Below are 20536 nucleotides of genomic sequence, written 5' to 3'. Positions count from 1 at the left end.
AGGGTTCCTTGAATTCAGTCTTTGGGGATTTTGGATCATAAACTCATATTGAGTGGTTGGTTCAGAGCTCAGAGGCCTGTGTGTGCCCCGGTGATGATTTTTTTTTTTTTGATTCCTGCTTGCTATGTAATCTCCCCTGTGTTTTTAGTGATTGAAATATTAAGTTCAGCGCTTAATGATACAGGGGAAAAATCCAAAGCAGGTGGGAAAAGGTTTAGCAGTATCACATGGTATGACTTCAAGAAACAGGTATGATCATCAAAGATAATTTAACACAACTTTCAGATGAAACTGAACCAAAATATGTGCTCCAAGAGCGCATCAGCTCTGCTCCAGTTGCTAACGGGCTTTCGGTCCACAGAACGCGGCTAGAGGCAGTGCAGAGTGAAACCCCCTGGAATGCATGTAATGGGGACGCAAGTCCGCAGGGCCAACTTCTCTGCGCTCCTGTTAGTTAGCCTGCTCTGCTTCCTCCCTAATTCTGGCTCTTCATACTTACTGAAAAGAAAACTTGATAAAGTTTGCATGTTTCGTGTAAGATTTACACCCTGTTAAGAGGATGGTTAAACTATTGTTAGCCCTACTGTAACTGTTACTGGGGCACCAATTTATAATGGGTTCCAAAATGCAGGGAAGCTGAAGGGGCAAGACCTCTCCTCTTCCGTACTTCTCATTTCTGGAGAAAGCTTCTGAAAGCACAAGATGCCTACAAACCTTCAGTAGGTACTAACATTCAAAATAAACAAATCTGACCATATATTTCTGAAGCACATTTACATGTGCAGTAAGATCTACGCTAGCAATTCAATGCTAGCATGTATTGAAAGAATTACTGGAGGTAAGCAGCCAGTTGTTGTAAGATATCCTTAATGAGCCAGTTTGGATCTCCAGATCTCTTTAACTCTATATGTACCCAAATTGTGCTAGAGTTTTTTATAAACTTTTAAACAGCTATACTGAAGAGATGATGTAAAATGGCTTTTTTTTTCTTTTTTCACTTTGCCTACAGGTTTTAAATCTGTTCTGTGTTTAATATTTCCAGGGTAAAACAAACGAGCAAAACATGTCATGGAGGCAATATGATTGCATACCTCAATTTATCATGTAGTGGTCTGTCATTGTTTTCTGTATGTTTGAAAACAGATAGTACCATGACTGTACCGTGTAGCATCATTGATCTAATTTTTTTCTTTCAGACCTACTGTCCTCCTTCACTCTTCACCACCTGAAAACAAAACCGTACAATGAATGATTTAAACTCTCTAAGAGCTGTACCTTACCCTTGCCGTTACCTTAGGTGATAGTAGATTTGCAGTGCAGATTGACATGTGATCTTCACTGCACCATGTGATTAAAGCTGACTAGGAATGTGACTGGATGTAAGAGACAGCTGATTTAAAGTTGCCCTGTCAATTTCATTTCTTTCCTTAAAAAAGTGACTAACAGTGTTCATTCAACCTTACTCATGCGAGAACAAGCATGAGATTTCAAGACTTTACTAATTTGAAAAGTAGCTTTCCATATTTGTTTTTATGGATTAAGTGCACCTTCCCCGGAAGGATGTTGTTGAATGTTGAGGTGGAATTCTGGTATGAGTTCTGCTTGAAAACATCCTGAAATTTAAAAAAATCTTTAAAAGAGATCGTACTTGAGTAGAACATATTTTAGTATTGCTGGGGGGTGGGGCGAGAAACGACTCCCTTCTTTCAACAAATACATACGTAAACGCACAGCCATTACCTGTAACTGTATTCTTTGCTTTCCAGAATGGACAAATTGTGCGTTTCACCTTGCCAACAAAACTATTAGCGATCTCATAGTTCTAGAATTGTAGAGTTGAGTTTGAAACAAGGAATTGATCATTCCCATTTCAATTTGTGTATATTGGTAGTTAACAGTCGCACAATACAGATCTTTTTCAAAAATGCAGTGGAAGATAAATAATAGAACCTTTTGACAAGAATTTTAGCAAATTTTCTTGGTGTTAGTTAACCAATTAGAATAGAACTAGTTTTCTCTTATCAGTGCCATCTTTTGTGTACATAAGCTCAGGCACTAATTTACTGTTGAGTTCAGTAGCGTAAGAATGCTGTTAGTTCAGGCTAATCTCTAAAGATGCCGAGGTAATGCTTTTGTTGTCCTTATAGTTTGTTAGGCCTGCTCACTTCCAGTTTTGTTTTGCTAGCTCTAAAAAACAATTACAAGAAGCAAGCATCACAATTTGATCATATTAGTTAAGCTAAGAACACATCTTAGTAGAAATCTTTAATGGAAAAAGACAGCTGCATACAGCGTGACTATTAGAGATGCTTCCTTAAAATACCACATGAGCAATGTTGGACACAAATTGAACAAGTTGCAATGATATAGCTTTATCTTATACAGAAGTGACACCTAACATACGTGGAATTTGAAACCTCAGTCTGGCCTTCCTCTTTTCAGAATATCCGCATAAATATGGACCACAAGGAGGTTGTGCAGATCATTCAGTATTTGAAAGAATGCAGAAGTACCAGATGACTGGTATAGAAGAACCAACGACAGAGGTACAACACAGGTTATGACAGATTGTATTGATTAGAAACTACAGTATAATAACTCTCTCTGATCTTTTATGTTGTCTCTTTTGCTTTTGGTCACAGTTATCATTCCTTTGTGTTCTCAGGTGCCTAATTCTTACTAGAGGTTGTTTGTTTAAATAATTCTTCTAAATTTTTTTTCTTATTGCTTCTGCATAGATGTGCTAGCTCATAGCTTTAATGGGATCCTACGTGGTCTCAAATTTGTAAACAATTAGAATTTCAATTGGATATGGGAATTGAGTTTGAGATGAGGAATACACTTGACTGAAGCTGAGAAAGAAGAGGTTTCAGGATTCCCTGATCTCTTAAGCAGTGTGCTGGTCCTTGAAGAACAGTCATTGCTAGGTTTTCAAGTTTTGTTGATGCAGTGCAATGACGTATGAGTGCTTTCAGTTATAAGCAGTATGACTGGGAGGGTCTTAGCAGCAATGCTGAAAGATCGGAGGGGTTACATACAGTATGCTACAGATTGCTTCTAATAGGAGGTAAGTGGTCTATGGAAGAGACTTACTTATCTGTTTACAGAATCTTGCATTTTTTGCCTTTGAGGTTGCACCAGGGTCCTTGTCACAAAATTCACTTTTTTTTTTTTTTTTCCAAAACTCTCCATCAGTAAATTCTTGAACTCCTTTTAGTTCTAGGTATATTCGGAACTGTTTCAACTTTCAACATTGTTTTGTGAGGTCAGATATATGCCAACGTAACTACGCAATACAGTTGGTTAAATAGCAGCAGGAGCTATTTTATTTTAGTTTATTTACATTGGTGACTCCAGAGATTGTCAACAGTATTGTGGAGTTCAGTGTTGTTAACAATGTACTTTCCCAAAAATTTGCTTTTAAAAACTTCCTGAAGAGAGTGGACCATCAAGCAGTGAATGTAATAAGGCAAATATGTTAGCACATACTGCTGTAACTAATGACTGTTATTTTAACTTCATATTTAGTGAACCATTTGTTCCATCCTGAAGTGCTTCAGCATGTCTGTTTGCTGAGGTAATTAGGAGGGAAATGCCTCCCTTAGGGAGGGTGCGTTTAGATCCCACAGCACTGTGTTTTCTAATCTACAAACTATGTTTGTTCACCCTTGGAAAGGGTTAGGAAGAAGAAAAATCGCATGGACAAAGCACCTATTTTACTTTGGCTGTCTGTTTTAATATAAAATGAAATGCACAAAAGGATTTGACTGAATGTCATTAAAACAGATGGCATACTTGAAGAATGGTTATAATATATTAGTTAGTCGTGCAACATTGTAGATCAAAAAAATGAGTTTTTACATTATTGGAGTATGTTTAGAAAACAGTGGAGATGTACAAAATAAATGCGTTTATTTCCCATGTGCAAATAGAAGCCTTTTGAAGAGCCTAACGACCATGGTCCACAACTTTTAAGAAAAAAGCGTGCCACTCAGGCTGAGAAAAATACTTGCCAGCTCTATATTCAGACTGATCATCTGTTCTATAAGCATTATGGAACAAGAGAAGCTGTAATCGCACAGGTATTTGCAAACCATTTGTTTAAATAGTCTACTCTTTGAGGAATATTTCTGACAAATTTGATGTAATTTGTGTGTACTTTGTTATTTCATTTAGAATAACTTGTTTAATTTGCTACAGTGATACCTTATTGAAACAGCTTTTTCCTTATTTCGTTAAAAAGATACCATCTGTCTGTGACAAAGGTTCTGGGGACTTGTACTTCCTTTAATAATGGCGGCCATGATTTGTTTAACGCTTCGGGGTAGGACTTGCAGCCTGATTTTTCCTCAGTTCTTACTGAGAAAAATATTGTTCTAGAAGACTTTTGTCCTGTTTGACAACCAGCCAAGCCTCACTTAACACTTGTGTATCAAAATTCTTGTGAACTCTGAGATCTGTTTCTGTAGTGTCTAGTGTAGTGGCAGGTCAAAAAAGCCAGAGGTAATTGCAGGTGCATGCCTTTCCTCTTTCAAAATAATCTTAACTGAAAAACTTCTTTGTTGCCGTTCTTTTGTTGCTAAAAACGTAAGTAGCGTGTTAACATACTCCTTTGAAGTATGAAGTTTCACTGCCACTTGCATATCTGAGATGTACTATTTATTCATCACACTATACATCAACTCAGTTGAATAACTTTTTGAAAGCTCTGAAGTCATCTTTAAAACGTGGTCCTCACTGAGTTAGCTTTCTATGTGCTCTTGGAAAAGGTAAATGATCTTTTTTTCGTATTTTTTTCTCACACAAGTAAAATAATACAATAATTCATTTTTTTAAAAAAAATACAGTGCTTTGAATACAATTTTAACTGCAATACTACCTTAGAGTAGCAATGAATTGAATGACTGTTGAAAACAGGTATCTGAATTTCTGGTTAGTGGAACTATATGAACAAATTTCACTTGGCTGCAGAAGATTTTGCCTTTACCTGGTTTGGTAGTAGTGTAGATATTAAGTTATATAGTAAACCTCTTTCCATTATCCGCTACCAGTGTTTCATTAAAAACGTGTATTGGAGTTCATATATCACCATATCTCATATGTAGAAGTCCAGGACATATAGTTACTATTACTGAAGAATAGATGTAGTATAGTGCATAGATCTTTGAATTGTAGGTGTATTTTTCTTCCTGACAGATATCCAGCCATGTTAAAGCAATTGACACAATTTACCAGTCAACAGATTTCTCAGGAATCCGTAACATCAGCTTTATGGTGAAACGAATAAGAGTAAGTTGTATTGGAAGTCCTTTTAGTTCATTTATTTTACTTGGAAGCAGTGTTTGTTCAAAAGAGCTGTTGTATTTCCAGGGGCATTTACCTGTTACTGTTGCCTGTAAGCAAGTATGTAACACAGGGGTGTCCCTGCAGTAAGTGGTCTCCTACCCTGCTTATTTGATTTAGTTTTAGTGTTGACTGTAAAAAGACTGCTACTTCCATTATGAAGCTGTAGTCAACGTTGACTAACTCTTACAGGAGTGGACTGCTTATTTTTCACCAGTGTTGACTGCAGAAAGCAATACAGTCCATTTGCCCCAAGAACTTTAATTCTAAAATAGATAATGGATATCCAGATTAAAGGTCCTTCTAAAAGGTGATGATTTAAGAGGATGAATATAAATTTTCTCTTTTGAGTACTGATGAAAAAGAAAATATTATTAAAACATAATCAAATCAGGGAATAAAAAGGGGGATGGGGATTTATCACACAAATGCAATTCTGTGTTCACTTTAGAACTCATTTTTCCAAATATTCTGCTAGTAATATGCCAGGGCCTGTAAATCTTTACCTACCTCTTTAATTATTTGACATAACAAGGTATTGACAACAGCAAGCCTCTTAGCTGGCATTTACAAGTCCAATGAAAATGAACCATGTCTTACAGTTTGTTTCAACTTACTTTTAGATTAACACAACTGCAGATGAGAAGGATTCTTCCAATCCCTTCCGATTTCCGAACATTGGCGTGGAGAAGTTTCTGGAACTGAACTCGGAACAGAATCATGATGATTATTGTTTGGCCTATGTGTTTACAGACCGTGATTTTGATGATGGAGTCCTTGGTCTGGCTTGGGTTGGAGCCCCCTCAGGTAACTCTAGCTAAACCTGCATTATGAGATAAATTATAGCCGAACCTGCGTTATGAGATAAAGGCAATACTGTAGGTAGGTGCAAAGAAGAGAAGGAGAAACAACTTTGTTTAAGACAACAGCAAGTGGATGAAAAATCCTAACCAACTTTTCACAATTTTGGTTAGGTATGTTTTTTTTACGTATATATAAAACATATGTATTGCACATATAAATATGTAGCATAATAAACATAAAATATATAATACACATCTTTTACATATATGTGTGTGTGTGTATGTAAAAAAGTAGCATTGCAATTAGTCATGATGTCTTTTCCTTGAGCAATACGTGAACAAGAAAGAAAAACATACTCTCTTGGTAGACAAAGGTGATATTGTCTGGGTGACTTTTTATTTATGACAGGTAAGAGTGATGAGCAGAATGATAGAAAAAGCAGAAGTATTTCTGCTATATATGAACAGAGCTCGCAGCTGTGCAATTTGCATTTTGTAGCAGAATTACAGTGCAGAATCTTCAGACTTTCTAGATGGTATTGGAAGCAAATCTTTTTGAAACAAAAGTCAGAGGGAGACCTCAGTAATTATTCTGTGACTCTTGAACTGCTTCTCCTTAGTCTCAATCTAGTCCCTGCTTTGGGTCTTAAGGGTGTCCCTTGATGTAGGGAAACAAACAAAAACAAAGAACAAACAAAAAAACCTTACCCTAATTCTACTGCTACATTTGAGAGTTTCACCAAAGAAACTTAATCTATGTATTTGTTGTGGTATTTATTGAGATAATTGCGTTCTTACCAACCTGAGGAAGCTTTCGACAGATGTGGAAATTCTGGTGATAACTTGTAACTTTAATGTAATTTAAATTTGGCAGATTAACTGCTTGAATGACAGATCTTGCCCTGATCAGCTAAAATAAAGGTTGATGCTGTTAGGTGTCCTAGGTGTTCTTCAGTGCACAAATTAATATCATTTTAAAGAGCTTCAACAATTCCGTATTTTCAGTCTTTGTGAACTAACTGGATCAAGTAAAAATATAAATGTAGTGGTTTTTTTTTTTTAAAAACAGAGTATTTGGGGTTCCTGCTTTAATGAAGTGTGTTGCTCACTTTATTACAGAATTAATTCTTGTGGATTCCTCTTTCTCCCCACCCTCCCTCCCCCTGCGCTGGTTCTTATTTTTAGGAAAATAGCTTGAGGAGGGAGGGCTGGGTTGAGATCACTGAGATGAGACAAGCATCGTCTATCTGTCTGTCTGTCTCTCTCTCCTTCCCCTCCCCCCCCCAAATTGGAAATAAATTGAACTTCAGCCTAAATAAAAGCTTAAAATTAAAGCTGAGGAATGACTAGAACATAAAGATTCATTTTTTTTCAAAGGCCTACTACTTTGAAAGGCCTTTCTCTACTAAAGCTGAGAAAGGGGAGAGCTGGGCAGAAAGTCTGGGCAGGAAAAGAATGAGACTCTTGAATCAAGTTACTCAAGCGTGAATCTGATGTTAACTTCCTAACGCTTAAGTTTAAGTAAATATAGATTCTTTAATCGTAGCTCAGCACAAATTTCGAATTGTGGAAACTTCCACAGAAATCAGAATCCCAAATTCAGAAGGAACAGTCTTATTCTCATAAAAGCATCCAGACTCTTTTAAAGAACATATCAAGAGCTCTAATAGAGTAATTATGGAAGAAACGTTAGGCCCTTCTATGAGGGCTAGCTTTGGGCATTACATTATAACTTCTCTTTGTCTCCTGTTGTACTTTCTCTGCAGCATGTGTTGGCCAAAAAAAATACTGGAGCAAGTGGAAGAGTGTCATGGTATGACAGTCTCTGTGTCTCTTTCATTTTAGGAGATTGAAGTGTTCCAAATAAACGTTAGTAGAATATTCAGAGGGTTACAGGTCAGTTGACCCACTAGTGGAATAAATTAGAGGAACCTGTGTGGAGTAATCTTACTGACTGTGGAAGAACCGTAGGAAACTTAATCCAGAGGGGGCCTGTGTAAATAAGACACTGGATCCGTGCTGACTAGTCCAGCGTGTAGGCTGAGAAGAGAGCACAGGATGAATTAGAGTGTGAACTCCATAAACACTGCTCCCAGAAAAAGGTCAGCTCGGGAAAATCTGATGGTTTTGAGAGATGTTCATGCTTAATGCACAAACTTAAATAGGTTAAACTTCAGGTTTTATATAGCTTTTAAAATGATAACCTAAAGACTAGATGACAAATATTTAGATGTATGGCCGAGAGATATCTTAAAAGGGGTATGTACCTGAAGCATTCTTTAAAGACTGTAATTTTGAGTAGTCTAGTATTTAAAGATCTCTTATGTGTTAATGCAAATAGATATAATTTTGTACTACTTTTATTCATTGACTTGTAAGATGCACAAGTCTGAGATTTTATCACTACTGCAGTGTGCAGCTGCTCTGGGAGAAAATTTGGATGTTGGATATTTCACTAAACTGAAATTTTACTTTAACAAGCGAGGAAACTTCTTTCCTGTACAAGGAAAGTGTATTTTAGACACCAGTTATGTTAGCAGTAGAACAGCTGTATTTTACACTTGCACTGGCTCAGTACAAACTCCAGTTACAGGAAACTGCAGTAAAATTCAAGTCACAATGTCAAGACTCTTGCAAACAGTGAATGTGATGCACTTGATTGACCTTTTAAATATGTATCTGATTAACCCACACATCAAAACCGTTTTCAGCTTTTAAGTTATATGGTGAAAAATGAGTCAGCCTTGCTGACAAGGATATGTAGCTAATTTTAGGCATTTTTTACAAACATCTGTGAATGTTTTATAATTTCTTGTTATGAGAAAGCATTTTCTGTGTTTTTCCTGCCTTTTTTTTACTTGGAGAAAGCTCAGGGATGTAGGCTGAGTGCACCAGCATTGGACATTACACCCTGCTAGTCTTGTATTGCAGGTATGATAGAGCTTATCCAAGCTGTGAAAACCCAAAATAGCTCTTACTGAAATAGCTATTCTGAAGCAGCTAACTTACTGTATGAATGACTCTGCATTAATGCAGATAAATTTAATCTACTTTAAAAGCTGGGTTAACATAAATTACACAGAAGCACCCTTAGTTCATAAGTGTCCAATGAGGAGTTAATACCGAAAATAATTGCATTTGAAATACATGCTTCTTTCCACTGATATTCCTGTGTATACAAACTGTTATTTTTCAGCTGACATCTAGAACAAGAAACACAGTACTACTATTCTTAAATGCCTGAACTATTACACTTTTGTCCAAATGCAGGGAGCTCTGGTGGAATCTGTGAAAAGAGCAAACTCTATTCTGATGGTAAAAAGAAATCTTTGAACACTGGAATCATCACTGTTCAGAACTACGGCTCTCATGTTCCTCCTAAGGTTTCTCACATCACTTTTGCTCACGAGGTTGGACACAACTTTGGTTCCCCTGTGAGTATTACTATTGAACTGTTCCTTGATTTCAAACGTTTTGGAAGGCGTGATTTGTGAATCCAGTTCTTACTGTTTCTGATAAAGAAGGAAAATGCATGCATGACTGCATGTGTCTGTGTGCATGCATATAATACGTACAAACAAAAGCCAGGTTGCTGCAGTAGGGCTTTTTGAGTATTGTAATTGCAGCGCTGGTGCCACAGTATATTTTGTGAATTGTCTATTTCTACTAGTTTGTTCTCTGATAAAGTGAGTATATTATTATTCCTTAAAACTTTCCTGTTTCTTTATTGAAGGCCAGGCTATTTTATAAGATATTTTATAAGAATTCAATGTGGTGGATACTAGAGAGGAGTAAGGATCAGAGGCAAAACTGATTAAGATATCTAACTCAACAAGTGAAGATAAAACCAGCTATATTTTAGTGTTCCATTATTCTTGCAAGATTGCCTAAGAAATTTTGTGCGGTAGATTAAAATATCTAGAATATTTCAGAGCAAAAGTCTGTCTCCGTGTCATTTAGGGATATGATTTCTTTGTGGCAAGCCAAAGCATGAGACTTTTTTGTGTTGTTGGAGACGAGAACAAAGTGTGTGTGGGGGGGGGGGGAGGGGAGGGAGTATTTGAGTTTTTTGTTTTGCTTTGTTTTTTAACTTAAGTATATAGGCTTTCTACTCTTGGAAGTAAATGGAAATCAACATACGACAGAAATAATGAGTTATTCCAGAACATGTTCACACATGAATGCCTATTTCATGTGCCTTGAGAAAGTCTCTAATACAACTGCTATAAGTGTGAACAAGCCTTCCAAGTGTAACTGAAAATATGGGCACATAAATGTGAAAGCTAATCCCACTGAATGAAACATCTTTGGATCAGTTTTGAAGATGATTCATTTAATTTATCTATCAGTTCATTTGATTCAGGGTAGTAAGTAAAAGTATAGTTCCTCAAGCGTACCTAATTTTAAAATTTACCTCTCTTGGAGACGTAGGTTATTCTTGGGCAGTTAGATGCATCAAAACAGCATTAATGGTTAAGACTAAGATGAACTCTAAAGAAAATATTTTTGTCAGTCTGATAATTGGTAATACACCAACTTTAAAATGCATTTCATGCTGGATATCATGTAGAGCTATTCACTGGTGGACAAAAACCGTCTGCTCTGTTCTGAAGTTCTCCTTACCTCTCCCTTGGAACAAACAAACAAAATATGAACTACCGTTTCAGTTGTTCCTCCTGCTTTTATTCCAGAGAGCACTTACAGCCTTTGGTCATAAAGCCACTCATGATCAGATGGAAACTTTCTGGAGTTTGTATCCCTTCTGGGATGCACAATGGGAGTGGAGTACCTGTCCACAAGAATTCAAATATTCTAACAGTATTCTAACACTTAAAACTTAAGCTATTCCTTAGAAATTAGATGCTTTTCACTATCCATAAAAGCTTTATCTTCTGTATTTGTTTTAATTAGGTTCCATGAAACCTTTGAGAATATGACAGTCTTTTGTTTGTATGAGCCTTTTCTTCTCCCTGTATTAATGCAACCGCATCAGGTCTCTTGTGCACGTGCAGAAAAAGAGAGCAAGAAATTAGAGAAGCTCCCTTGACAGACATAGTATTAAATATTTGTTTTGCAGCATGATTCTGGAATGGAATGCACTCCAGGAGAGTCCAAGAACTTGGGACAGAAAGAAAATGGCAATTACATCATGTATGCAAGAGCTACATCTGGGGACAAACTTAACAACAACAAGTTCTCTATCTGTAGTATTCGAAACATCAGCCAAGTTCTTGAGAAAAAGAGAAATAATTGTTTTGTTGGTACGTATTTAGTCATCCTGAATGCAGCATGGCTAGATTATTCATATTAAGCTTAATTTGAAATTAATTTTTATTCTACTGATCAGTTTACTTGAAAGGTTCTATAAGTAAAGAATTGAATTTGAGATCTAGAGTACTGCATCTGGTTCTGGGCTCCCCAATTCAAAAAGACATGGGTATACTGGAGTGAGTCCAGCCAAGGGCCACAAAGGTGATGAAGAGATTGGAGCATCTGACGTATGGGGAGAGCTTGAGAGCCTGGAGAAGAGAAGGTGCTGGGGTGATCTTATCCATCTGTATGAATACCTGATGGGAGAGAGTAAAGGAAACTGAGCCAGGCCCATCTCAGTGGTGCCCAATGAGAGGACAAGAAGCAGTGGGCACAAATTGAAATACAGGAAATCCCATTTGAAGTGTAAGAGGAAACTTTTTTACTGTGGGGGTAGCTGAACACAGGTTGACCAGGCAGGTTGTGGAGTCTCCATCCTTGGAGATATTTAAAACCCAAGTGGATTAAGGTCCCAGGTAAGCTGCTCTAGCAGGTCCTGCTCTGAGAAGGCTTAGCAAAAAATTACACAAGGAAAGCACATAGTTACCAGCGGAAGCTTCGTGCTCAGAGGCTCAAAATTGTAGGAATGACTAACCTGGATGATGAACAACAGTAGTGCAAGTTTGCTTATTTGAATCCTAGTCTGTACTAAGCCCGTCCTGACCAGGCTTTGTCAGTTGCGCTTAGTTGGATGCTGTTGCAAGTCAGTGCTGATATTCGTACCTCTATTCGCATATTCTTTGTACTGTTTTGTACTGAAATATACGGCATTTTTCAGAATCTGGTCAACCTATCTGTGGTAATGGACTGGTAGAACAAGGAGAGCAATGTGATTGTGGATACAGTGACCAATGTAAAGACGAATGCTGTTATGATGCAAACCAGCCAGAAGATAAGAAATGCAGATTAAAACCAGGCAAACACTGCAGGTATTGTACATGTCTGTTATGGTACACTTTTTAATTATTCAGATTTGTTGGTAGATTTAGAATCTGAATCTGGTAGATTTTAGAATCTGAATCTCACTTTACGTGCTGTTCTTAAAGTGTTTGTTTTATTTAAAATACTTCATATAGTTAGTTCATTAGTGCAATTATGCTTTGCAGTTCTTGCTGCTTATTGCAGCTTTCTTTTGGTTAGTAGCCATGTGAGATTGTTTACTAGCTTTTGAAAAAACGTAATGGGACACTTGATGGTAACAGTGCTAATATATCTTAATATTCAGTATGTGTGTTGAAATTCTGACTTTTTTCTGAAGTGTTTTGCCCAGAAGCTTTTTGCAAAAAGCTTGTGGTTGAGAAAAACATGATCAGAATGTTGTTCTTATAGCATCTGCAAGAAAGTATAAATTGCCCAAAGTCTAAAGGAGGATATTTACAGCTTTAAGCTTTTTATAAAGCTGATACTGAACATAATTACAAGTTTATATGATCGCATGTACTGAAACATCTCATGAGGAGGGAACTCTCAAGGGAGTGGTGATTCCATACAGGTGGAGTTCTTTTAAGTGCACTGTAAGATAGTCAACAACTTAGACTAAGTGACTTGCACGACCGATTCTGAAATCGGATGCAGTCGTAGTGCCATTTGTATGGTATTACCTATCTAGAAGATGACTTAAGGATACAGCTGATTGATATCATTCCCCCTCCCACCCCATACTTGCTTCATAAATAAAATTACATTTTTATATCACCTTCTATCTTGGCAGTGCAGTATACACAGTGATTTATACAACTAACTTTTGAAACACTTGTAGATACTACACTAAAGTAACTCAGCTTTTATCTTTCAGTTACGTGGCTTAAAACAGACATAATTTTTTTTACTTCATCTAAAAACTTAAGTGGATTTTTTTTTTTTGTAGGAAGGCATGAGCTTTTGTTCTGCTCTAGAGACAGACAGAAAATAGAACAACAGATTAGACTCTTGGGCGAAGGTGAAGAGGGGGGAAAAAAATCTGAAAAAAAACTGAAAAAACTGAAAAAAAGTCTGAAACAACTCCATCTTTAATGCAACATACACAATTTTTTTCTAATTAACTAGTTAAACTTCTTGCCTTAAAAAAATAATCTTTGCCAACCTGTGGGCGGAAGTAAGGGTAACATCTACTTTGAAAATGTTTGTTTAATACTGTAGACATGGTAGAAGGTTTGTTTCCTGTGAATTCATGGTTGCAATAATTTTGTGTGTCTTTTTTTTTTTTCTTGCAAATCTAGTCATTTCTGCCAAAAGAAAGGTCTTGTGTTGTCTTTGTTTAACAGTGATTTCTGAGATTTTTTTTATGTTACTTTGTACTGTGCCTGTGGTGAAGACCTGTTTCCTTCTGAGTACACCAGGTGCTGCTGCCACCTTCTTTCTTTGCTTCCTTCTAAAAATCTTGTGTTCAGCTAACTGTAGTTCTAGCTTTATGCCCTGCTGGCGTGGTGTTCAATGGGAATTGCTGCATTACTTTGTTTTATAATTCTTTTTTTCCCAGTTTTGTCTATTAAGATTGAAAATTAAATGGTACCAAGTTTCCAAAGACACGTAAAGCAAAACCCAGGGGTAAGAATGGATCGTGTAAATAACATGTTAAAATAACAGCGTACTTTAGGAAAGCTATGGTAGCTATCCAACTGTTTTTCGCGTTCCCTTAGTCTTTTTTGTTTGTCTGTGACATAAAAGAATGATTTTCTTAGTATGCAGTAGTTTGAAGTAGAGATCTTGAACTGCAGAAGGCCAATGTTATCCTCTGATGTCCACTGAATAACAACAAGGAAAAGCCCACTGTGAATGGTGTTGAGATGGAGAATAACTTGGGTTGAGGAACCCAGTGTGGCTTGACTCTAGTCAAGTAGTTACCTATCATCTACGCTCTTCTGCTACTTGTAATGGCGTGAGTACTCACATACGGCTTCAAAAAAAAAAGAAATAATTGTTTCCTGCAGTTATGCCAGGTACACTAGTTTGATAGGGTATGTGTAGCGTATATCCCATCAGAGGCTCAAACTCCTTGATGTCCATAGCAAAAAGGAGTATTAAGTGTCTTGAGGGAACCAGTCATGCTGAGACTTGCTTGGTTTAAGCTACATGGCTTCTTGGAAAATCTTTCCTCTTCCCAAAATTTGACTGTATGCTTACTGTGGTTTCTGATGTAAAAGCTTCTAACTTGTCTCTTCTACTTGTTTGTTTAAACAATGTAAGTGGTATTTCTACAGAAATTCAGTGCCAGCAACCTTTCGTTACTGTAAGGGAGGGAAAAAATGTTTTTCAATTCACACTTTGCCTAGCACAAATCGAAAACGTGTTGGATGTTTGAATAGGTTTCAGGAGTAATAACCCTTTTGAAGTTGTTTGCACTTTTCTTTATATCCATATCTTCTGTTTATTTCCAGCCCTAGTCAAGGCCCCTGCTGTACTGCACAGTGTAATTTCAAACTGAAGACTGATAAGTGTCGAAATGATTCTGACTGTGCGAAAGAAGGAATGTGTAACGGTGTCAGTGCGCTCTGTCCAGCATCTGAGCCTAAGCCAAACTTCACAGACTGCAACAGGCACACCCAAGTTTGCCTAAATGGGGTAGGTTTTTTACAGTCGTGGGCAACTCAGCAGAGTTGCACGTTGCAGGGCACTGCACGAAGAAGCAGTACTGTTTCAATGCTTAGAGTATGGTGTAAGAATACAGTCTCTTTTTCACAAGGAGATCTGATTCCTAGGTTTTGATCTAAACTGTGAAGCTACACCAGACTTGGAGAAGTAGTTAACAAGTAGCCAGCTAGATTTACTATGTAAGAAAATTCCATTTAAAGCTTTGGTAAAAGTAGGAAAATGCATTTTCCATCATATTTCTATCTGTTCTTGAGTCTTCACAAGTAATTTCGTCGCCTTAGAAAATTTAATGTGCTAAAATACACATTCAGTTTGATTTAGTGGAAATATAAAGCTCCTCACCCATACATACACGTACAAGCATATAGAATTACCCTGTACTGCCATTGGTTTCTTCTGTTACAGAGGCCATGGCAGTCACTATTAAAAGTTAATGGGAAGTCTTTTACGAATCCATCTAAGTCTACTTGGAAGGAGAAACAAGAGAAAGTTATCCTTTTAAAGAGTAGTAACTTGCGTTGCCATTCTGTTCTACAGGTCAACTTTTAATCAAATAATTGTGTTTATAATTTTGGAACTAATCTAAGGTTAGATTAAAGACAGAAATTTTCTCTTCTTTATGCAATTATTTGATTTTTTTTAAAATAAGTTTATGGATATAATTTTTTATTTTTATTTTTTTTTAATTTGAGGGGTTGTCCTACAGTGGAATGAAATACAGAATCTTTCCTGCCATTAACTTTTTACTATTATTTTTCTAAGGGAAAATATTTTGAATACACCTTTTTTTCCTAACTATGGTATGGAGTAATCGTCTTTCACTGTGTATTGTAGTGCTAGAAATGTTTTGTGGGCCACCTGCCATTTCTAAAAGAAAGCTGTGTTTAAAAAAAGTATTGTGTAGAATCATAATTGCCTTTATAATATTTTCAAATAAGCCTAAATACTGAAATTGGATTAATTTGATCATTTTTTTTGTTTTATAAACTTCAGAGCAAATTCAAGCTGGTTGTTGGAAGTGTTGAGCACTTTCATATACCTGTTAATCGTGCTTTCAGCTATTGAAAGTTAGTCTCTTTCCTAGTGTATGCTTAAATCTGAAACTGATTTTTGTGTACTCCTGCTTTTGTCTCAAATAGCAATGTGCTGGCTCTATCTGTGAGAAGTATGGCTTGGAGGAATGTACGTGTGCTAGTTCCGATGGCAAGGACGATAGAGAATTGTGTCATGTCTGCTGCATGAGAAAAAGTAAGATTTGTGTGAATTCTTAGCATGTCTATAGCACTAGATATCTGAAGAGTTTTCCTGCTAGGTTTTTATTTGTATTTTAGGTTTTTTTATTAACTTGAGATTGTACCAGAGTTTTCTTAATACTTGATTTCAGATAGACGTTGCATTGTATTTTGTAGGAAGTAAACAATGCATTTTGTTGTTTTACAGGTTGACAGCATGTCAAAACATTTTCATAAGTGTTTTGAACAGATACACAATTATCTGTTAAAGTATTCATGCATCTATGTTTTGTTACAATGATATTTTGAATTAATTTGATTGTATTCACTTTTTGCTTTTCAGTGGACCCAACAACATGTGCAAGTACAGGTTCTAAACAGTGGGAGAAACACTTTAATCATAAAACTATTACTTTGCAACCTGGATCTCCTTGTAATGATTTTAAAGGCTACTGTGATGTGTTTATGAGATGTCGGCTAGTAGATGCTGATGGCCCTCTAGCGAGGTTAAAGAAAGCGATATTTAATCCGGAACTATATGAAAATATTGCGGAATGGATTGTGGTAAGTATTTGTTTCTTAACAGTTTAATATCAAATATTCCTGTAAATCAGTACTCACAGCTGGTAAATGTTGCTGTATATTCGCAGTACTTCAGCATTCTGCAAAATACAATCAATCCTTGCTTTAACTAGTTGGTCTATAAGCACCTTGAGGGCAGCAAGTGAAGTCTGACAGACTGGAGGGAATGGATACAGTGCCTTACAAGAAATATTTTGTGTTAGTACTTCTATTCATGTCGTTACTTATTTTTGTGTTAATGTTCACATTTTTAATTAACTGAGGTTTTTCTCCTTTTTACAATTCATATTTGAATGCTCTGATTTTGGGGGTGAGGGAGGACGACTGAGTTTATTGACCACTAGCGTACTTCTATTCTTTTACTGCACAAGATGATGTTTTCCTAGTAATGGATTGGGAGGGAGAGCTTCAGAGAAACGTCATATGACGGAGCTGTCCAGTCAGTCAGCTTTGTGTAAGCCTTTGATTTGTTTTAGGCTTATATCACTCTGTGATAGTGAAGTATCTTGTGAGAAATACTTTTCAGTTAATAGAATGAGTCTTAAGTATTTTTTGTTTTTCTGTGTAAAACTTTTGGGGACTTTTTTCTTTAAAATGATAGGGGTTTTTTTAGTGATGTTTCAGAATAGCTTTTGGGTGGCTTTTAAAAGGAAAAGGAAAGCCATATTTAATCGCCCCTATATCGTGTGTCCCCCTTCCCTCTTCCCTTTCTCCCCCTCCCCCAAAAAGACTCCTGAAAAAACAGAAAACCTTTTTTTAAATGTTTTTAGGCTCATTGGTGGGCAGTATTGCTTATGGGAATTGCCCTCATCATGTTAATGGCTGGTTTCATTAAGATATGCAGTGTTCATACTCCAAGCAGTAATCCAAAGTTGCCTCCTCATAAACCACTTCCAGGTAAGTATACCAAGTAATTACATTCATAGAGAAACGTTTTATCCTCAGCTAAAATCTTGCAAAAGGGAACCTTCAGGGACGCTAGTGTGCTGAGACCTACAGTTCACGGTCTGGGACTGTGAAACTACAAATGGAATTCACGTCAGTGGAACAATTCATGAAAATGCAGCTCTTGTCTTACTTTCCTGCAACAAAATATGCACGTCAAAAATACAGAAAGCATTGAAGAGTGTTTCTAACTTGGGTTTTCCTTCATTTTCTGTTGGTGTGCTACTTTTTGTGAGAATCGGTCTGTTTAAAGAATTACTATTGAGATAACGACTTTTTAAAACAAATGTATTCTGTCAATGCTGCATGCAGTGCTAATCATCTAGTTAAAACCTTGCGGGTCTAGATATGAAGCCTTTCAGAAAATGAGTTATGTCTAACTTGCAAGGCCAAGGCAACTTACTTTTCTGGCAATCGTTGTTTCTTCTCTGCTTTTTTAATAACTCATGCTTTTCTTTGAAACAGGCACTTTAAAAAGGAGGAGACCACAACAAACCGCTCAGCCACCGCAGCGGCAAAGGCCCCGAGAGAGTTATCAGATGGGACATATGAGACGTTGACTGCAGCTTTTTGCCTTGGTTCTTCCTAGTGCCTACAATGGGAAAACTCACTCCAAAGAAAACCTAATAAGTCATTGTCCCCAGTCTAACTCCAAAATAGAAGAAAAAAGCATGATATACCCTCAAAACAAGTGAAGATGTTTAACCTTTAATGAGTGAATCTTCCAGCTCAGAAAGAAGAAAAATGTTTTTCTTGCGTATTTTAAATTTAGCGGCACAAAGTCCTAGGGTATCGTGATTCTCTTCCCCCTTCTGTGCTCTTCATTGCTGCATTTTCTTCACTTGCAGGCAAATATGGCTCTAGTAAAACTTTTATTCAAGAATTGAAAAAAATATATATTTTTCAACTGCCAGACAAGGCTAGGAAGCTAGACCACCTCAACATTGGAGACGTTACTTGCCAATGTATATACGTTGTTATATGCAGACATGTATTTCTAACATACACCCGTACTTGTGTGCAATTGTAAACAAAAGAATTGCAATATGGATGTTTCTTTGTATTATAAAACTTTTCCTCTATTAATGAAGAAATTACTGTTTAATTGACATACTCAGGATAACAGAGGATGATGGTGTATAATGGTCAAGGATCCTGTGATGCTTTACACAGCAGTTTTGAATCAAATCCAGCTTTCTTATGATCAAAGTTGTTTCAAGCACTCATTTCATCTTTTATCAAACAGCTGCTAAGACATAGCATACAAGATTGAATGCTCTTTTAGAGGTATAACAGGTGTTGTGCAAACTTTGCTAATGCCAGAATGTTTCAAAATTGTTTTATATAAATGTCTGATTTCTTGTAGCTCAGCATAAATATTTTTAATTTGTCTGATTATTCAGTTAAATAACGAATAAGTTGGATGAAATATTTCCATGCTTTAGTAGAAAATTCTGCCTGTTATTCAACTTGTTTTAAAATTGCAGCCAGTTTATTTGGGATGTTCAAATATTCTTACAGTATGATCATTAAGTTCCTGATTCTGAGGGATGTGGTAAGAAAGAAAAGCTGTAGTTTTGCATTTTTTAAAATTTTTTAATTTATCAAATAATTGCGTAATTTTTCAGCAAGATACTGTTAATTGATAACCACTGAAGTAGAGTAGTTTGCCCAGCTACTGTGGCAGAATTAAAATTGTAGTTAGGACTAGCAACTTTCCCTGACACATTTTGTAAGAGTAGTGAAGTTCAACAGCACAATGTCCCATTCCAAAGTTTTTATTGCGAATGTAAATAATTGGCATTTTTAAAGAGAAAACAAAAGATGTCTTAAGGTGCTTACTGCTATGCAGGAGATGAAAGGGGCATTACAAAATGTTTAAGCTTGTGATATATTTATTGCTTGTTTTCCAAAAGCACCCAGCTAATTAGAGGCGCAAATGGCTATAATTTTCCTGGCTTTGCTTAGGAGAAAATTTACTAAGGGTTGGACAGGCTTCCTTTATTTGTTTTGTTTTTTGTTTTGTTTAAGAGTATAAGGTTTACACAATCATTCTCATAATGTGACGCAAGCCAGCAAGGCCAAAAATGTTACAGAATATAATGGGATCTCTTCCTTGTAAACTTGTACAGTATGTGGTGACTTTTTCAAAATACAGCTTTTTGTACATGGTTTAGAGACAAATTTTGTACATGAAACCCCAGTCCAATAGACTATATAAATAATTCTAAATGATCTTAACTAGTTAGAAGTATATGTAGTTGCTTTTAAACCATTCGAAATACATTTGTTTTAAGACTGTGCAAAGATTGGAAGTGGGTTTGCATTTCTAAAATGGTGACTTTTATTCAGCAAGAGTTCTTAGTAACTTCTTGAGTGTGGTAGACTTTGGAACATGTAAATTTTTTGCCTGTAATGTTATCCTGTGGTAGGGTTTTGGCAGACAAATGCTGCCCTATTTTATTTTGAGTCTAAGTTAAATGTTTTCTGAACAGAGAAATGTGCACTGAACTCTCCACTGCAAGTGTAGATGTGGTAAAACAAAAAGAAAGATCAAGACAAATGAAATGGAATACTACTGTCAGTTTCATGTCCACTGTGTTTTATACAGTATCTTTTTTGTTCACTTTGGAAATTTTTACTAAAATTGCAAAAAATAAAGTATTGTGCAAAGATATGTAAGGTTTTTTGAAACTTGAAATGCATTAATAAATAGACTTGATGAAATCA

General features: G+C 36.4%; 1 protein-coding gene across 2 annotated transcripts in view; it reads left to right on the top strand.

Annotated features, from left to right (window-relative positions):
- Positions 1-20536, top strand: part of ADAM10 (ADAM metallopeptidase domain 10) — a 53370-nt gene extending 32834 nt beyond the window's left edge. For both annotated transcript variants that reach the window (XM_068959107.1, XM_068959106.1), the window contains exons 5-16: positions 2443-2546; positions 3933-4082; positions 5197-5289; positions 5967-6150; positions 9417-9580; positions 11224-11407; positions 12235-12385; positions 14834-15017; positions 16187-16295; positions 16623-16843; positions 17632-17758; positions 18272-20536. In XM_068959107.1, the coding sequence (XP_068815208.1) occupies positions 2443-2546; positions 3933-4082; positions 5197-5289; positions 5967-6150; positions 9417-9580; positions 11224-11407; positions 12235-12385; positions 14834-15017; positions 16187-16295; positions 16623-16843; positions 17632-17758; positions 18272-18366 (1766 nt within the window). In that variant the 3' untranslated portion in view covers positions 18367-20536. The remainder of the gene's footprint in view (positions 1-2442; positions 2547-3932; positions 4083-5196; positions 5290-5966; positions 6151-9416; positions 9581-11223; positions 11408-12234; positions 12386-14833; positions 15018-16186; positions 16296-16622; positions 16844-17631; positions 17759-18271) is intronic.

The sequence above is a fragment of the Struthio camelus genome, chromosome 12 (assembly GCF_040807025.1).
Source record: "Struthio camelus isolate bStrCam1 chromosome 12, bStrCam1.hap1, whole genome shotgun sequence".
Taxonomy (NCBI): domain Eukaryota; kingdom Metazoa; phylum Chordata; class Aves; order Struthioniformes; family Struthionidae; genus Struthio; species Struthio camelus.
The sequence above is the reverse complement of the archived record's forward strand: the minus strand, read 5'-3'. Positions and strand labels throughout refer to the sequence as shown.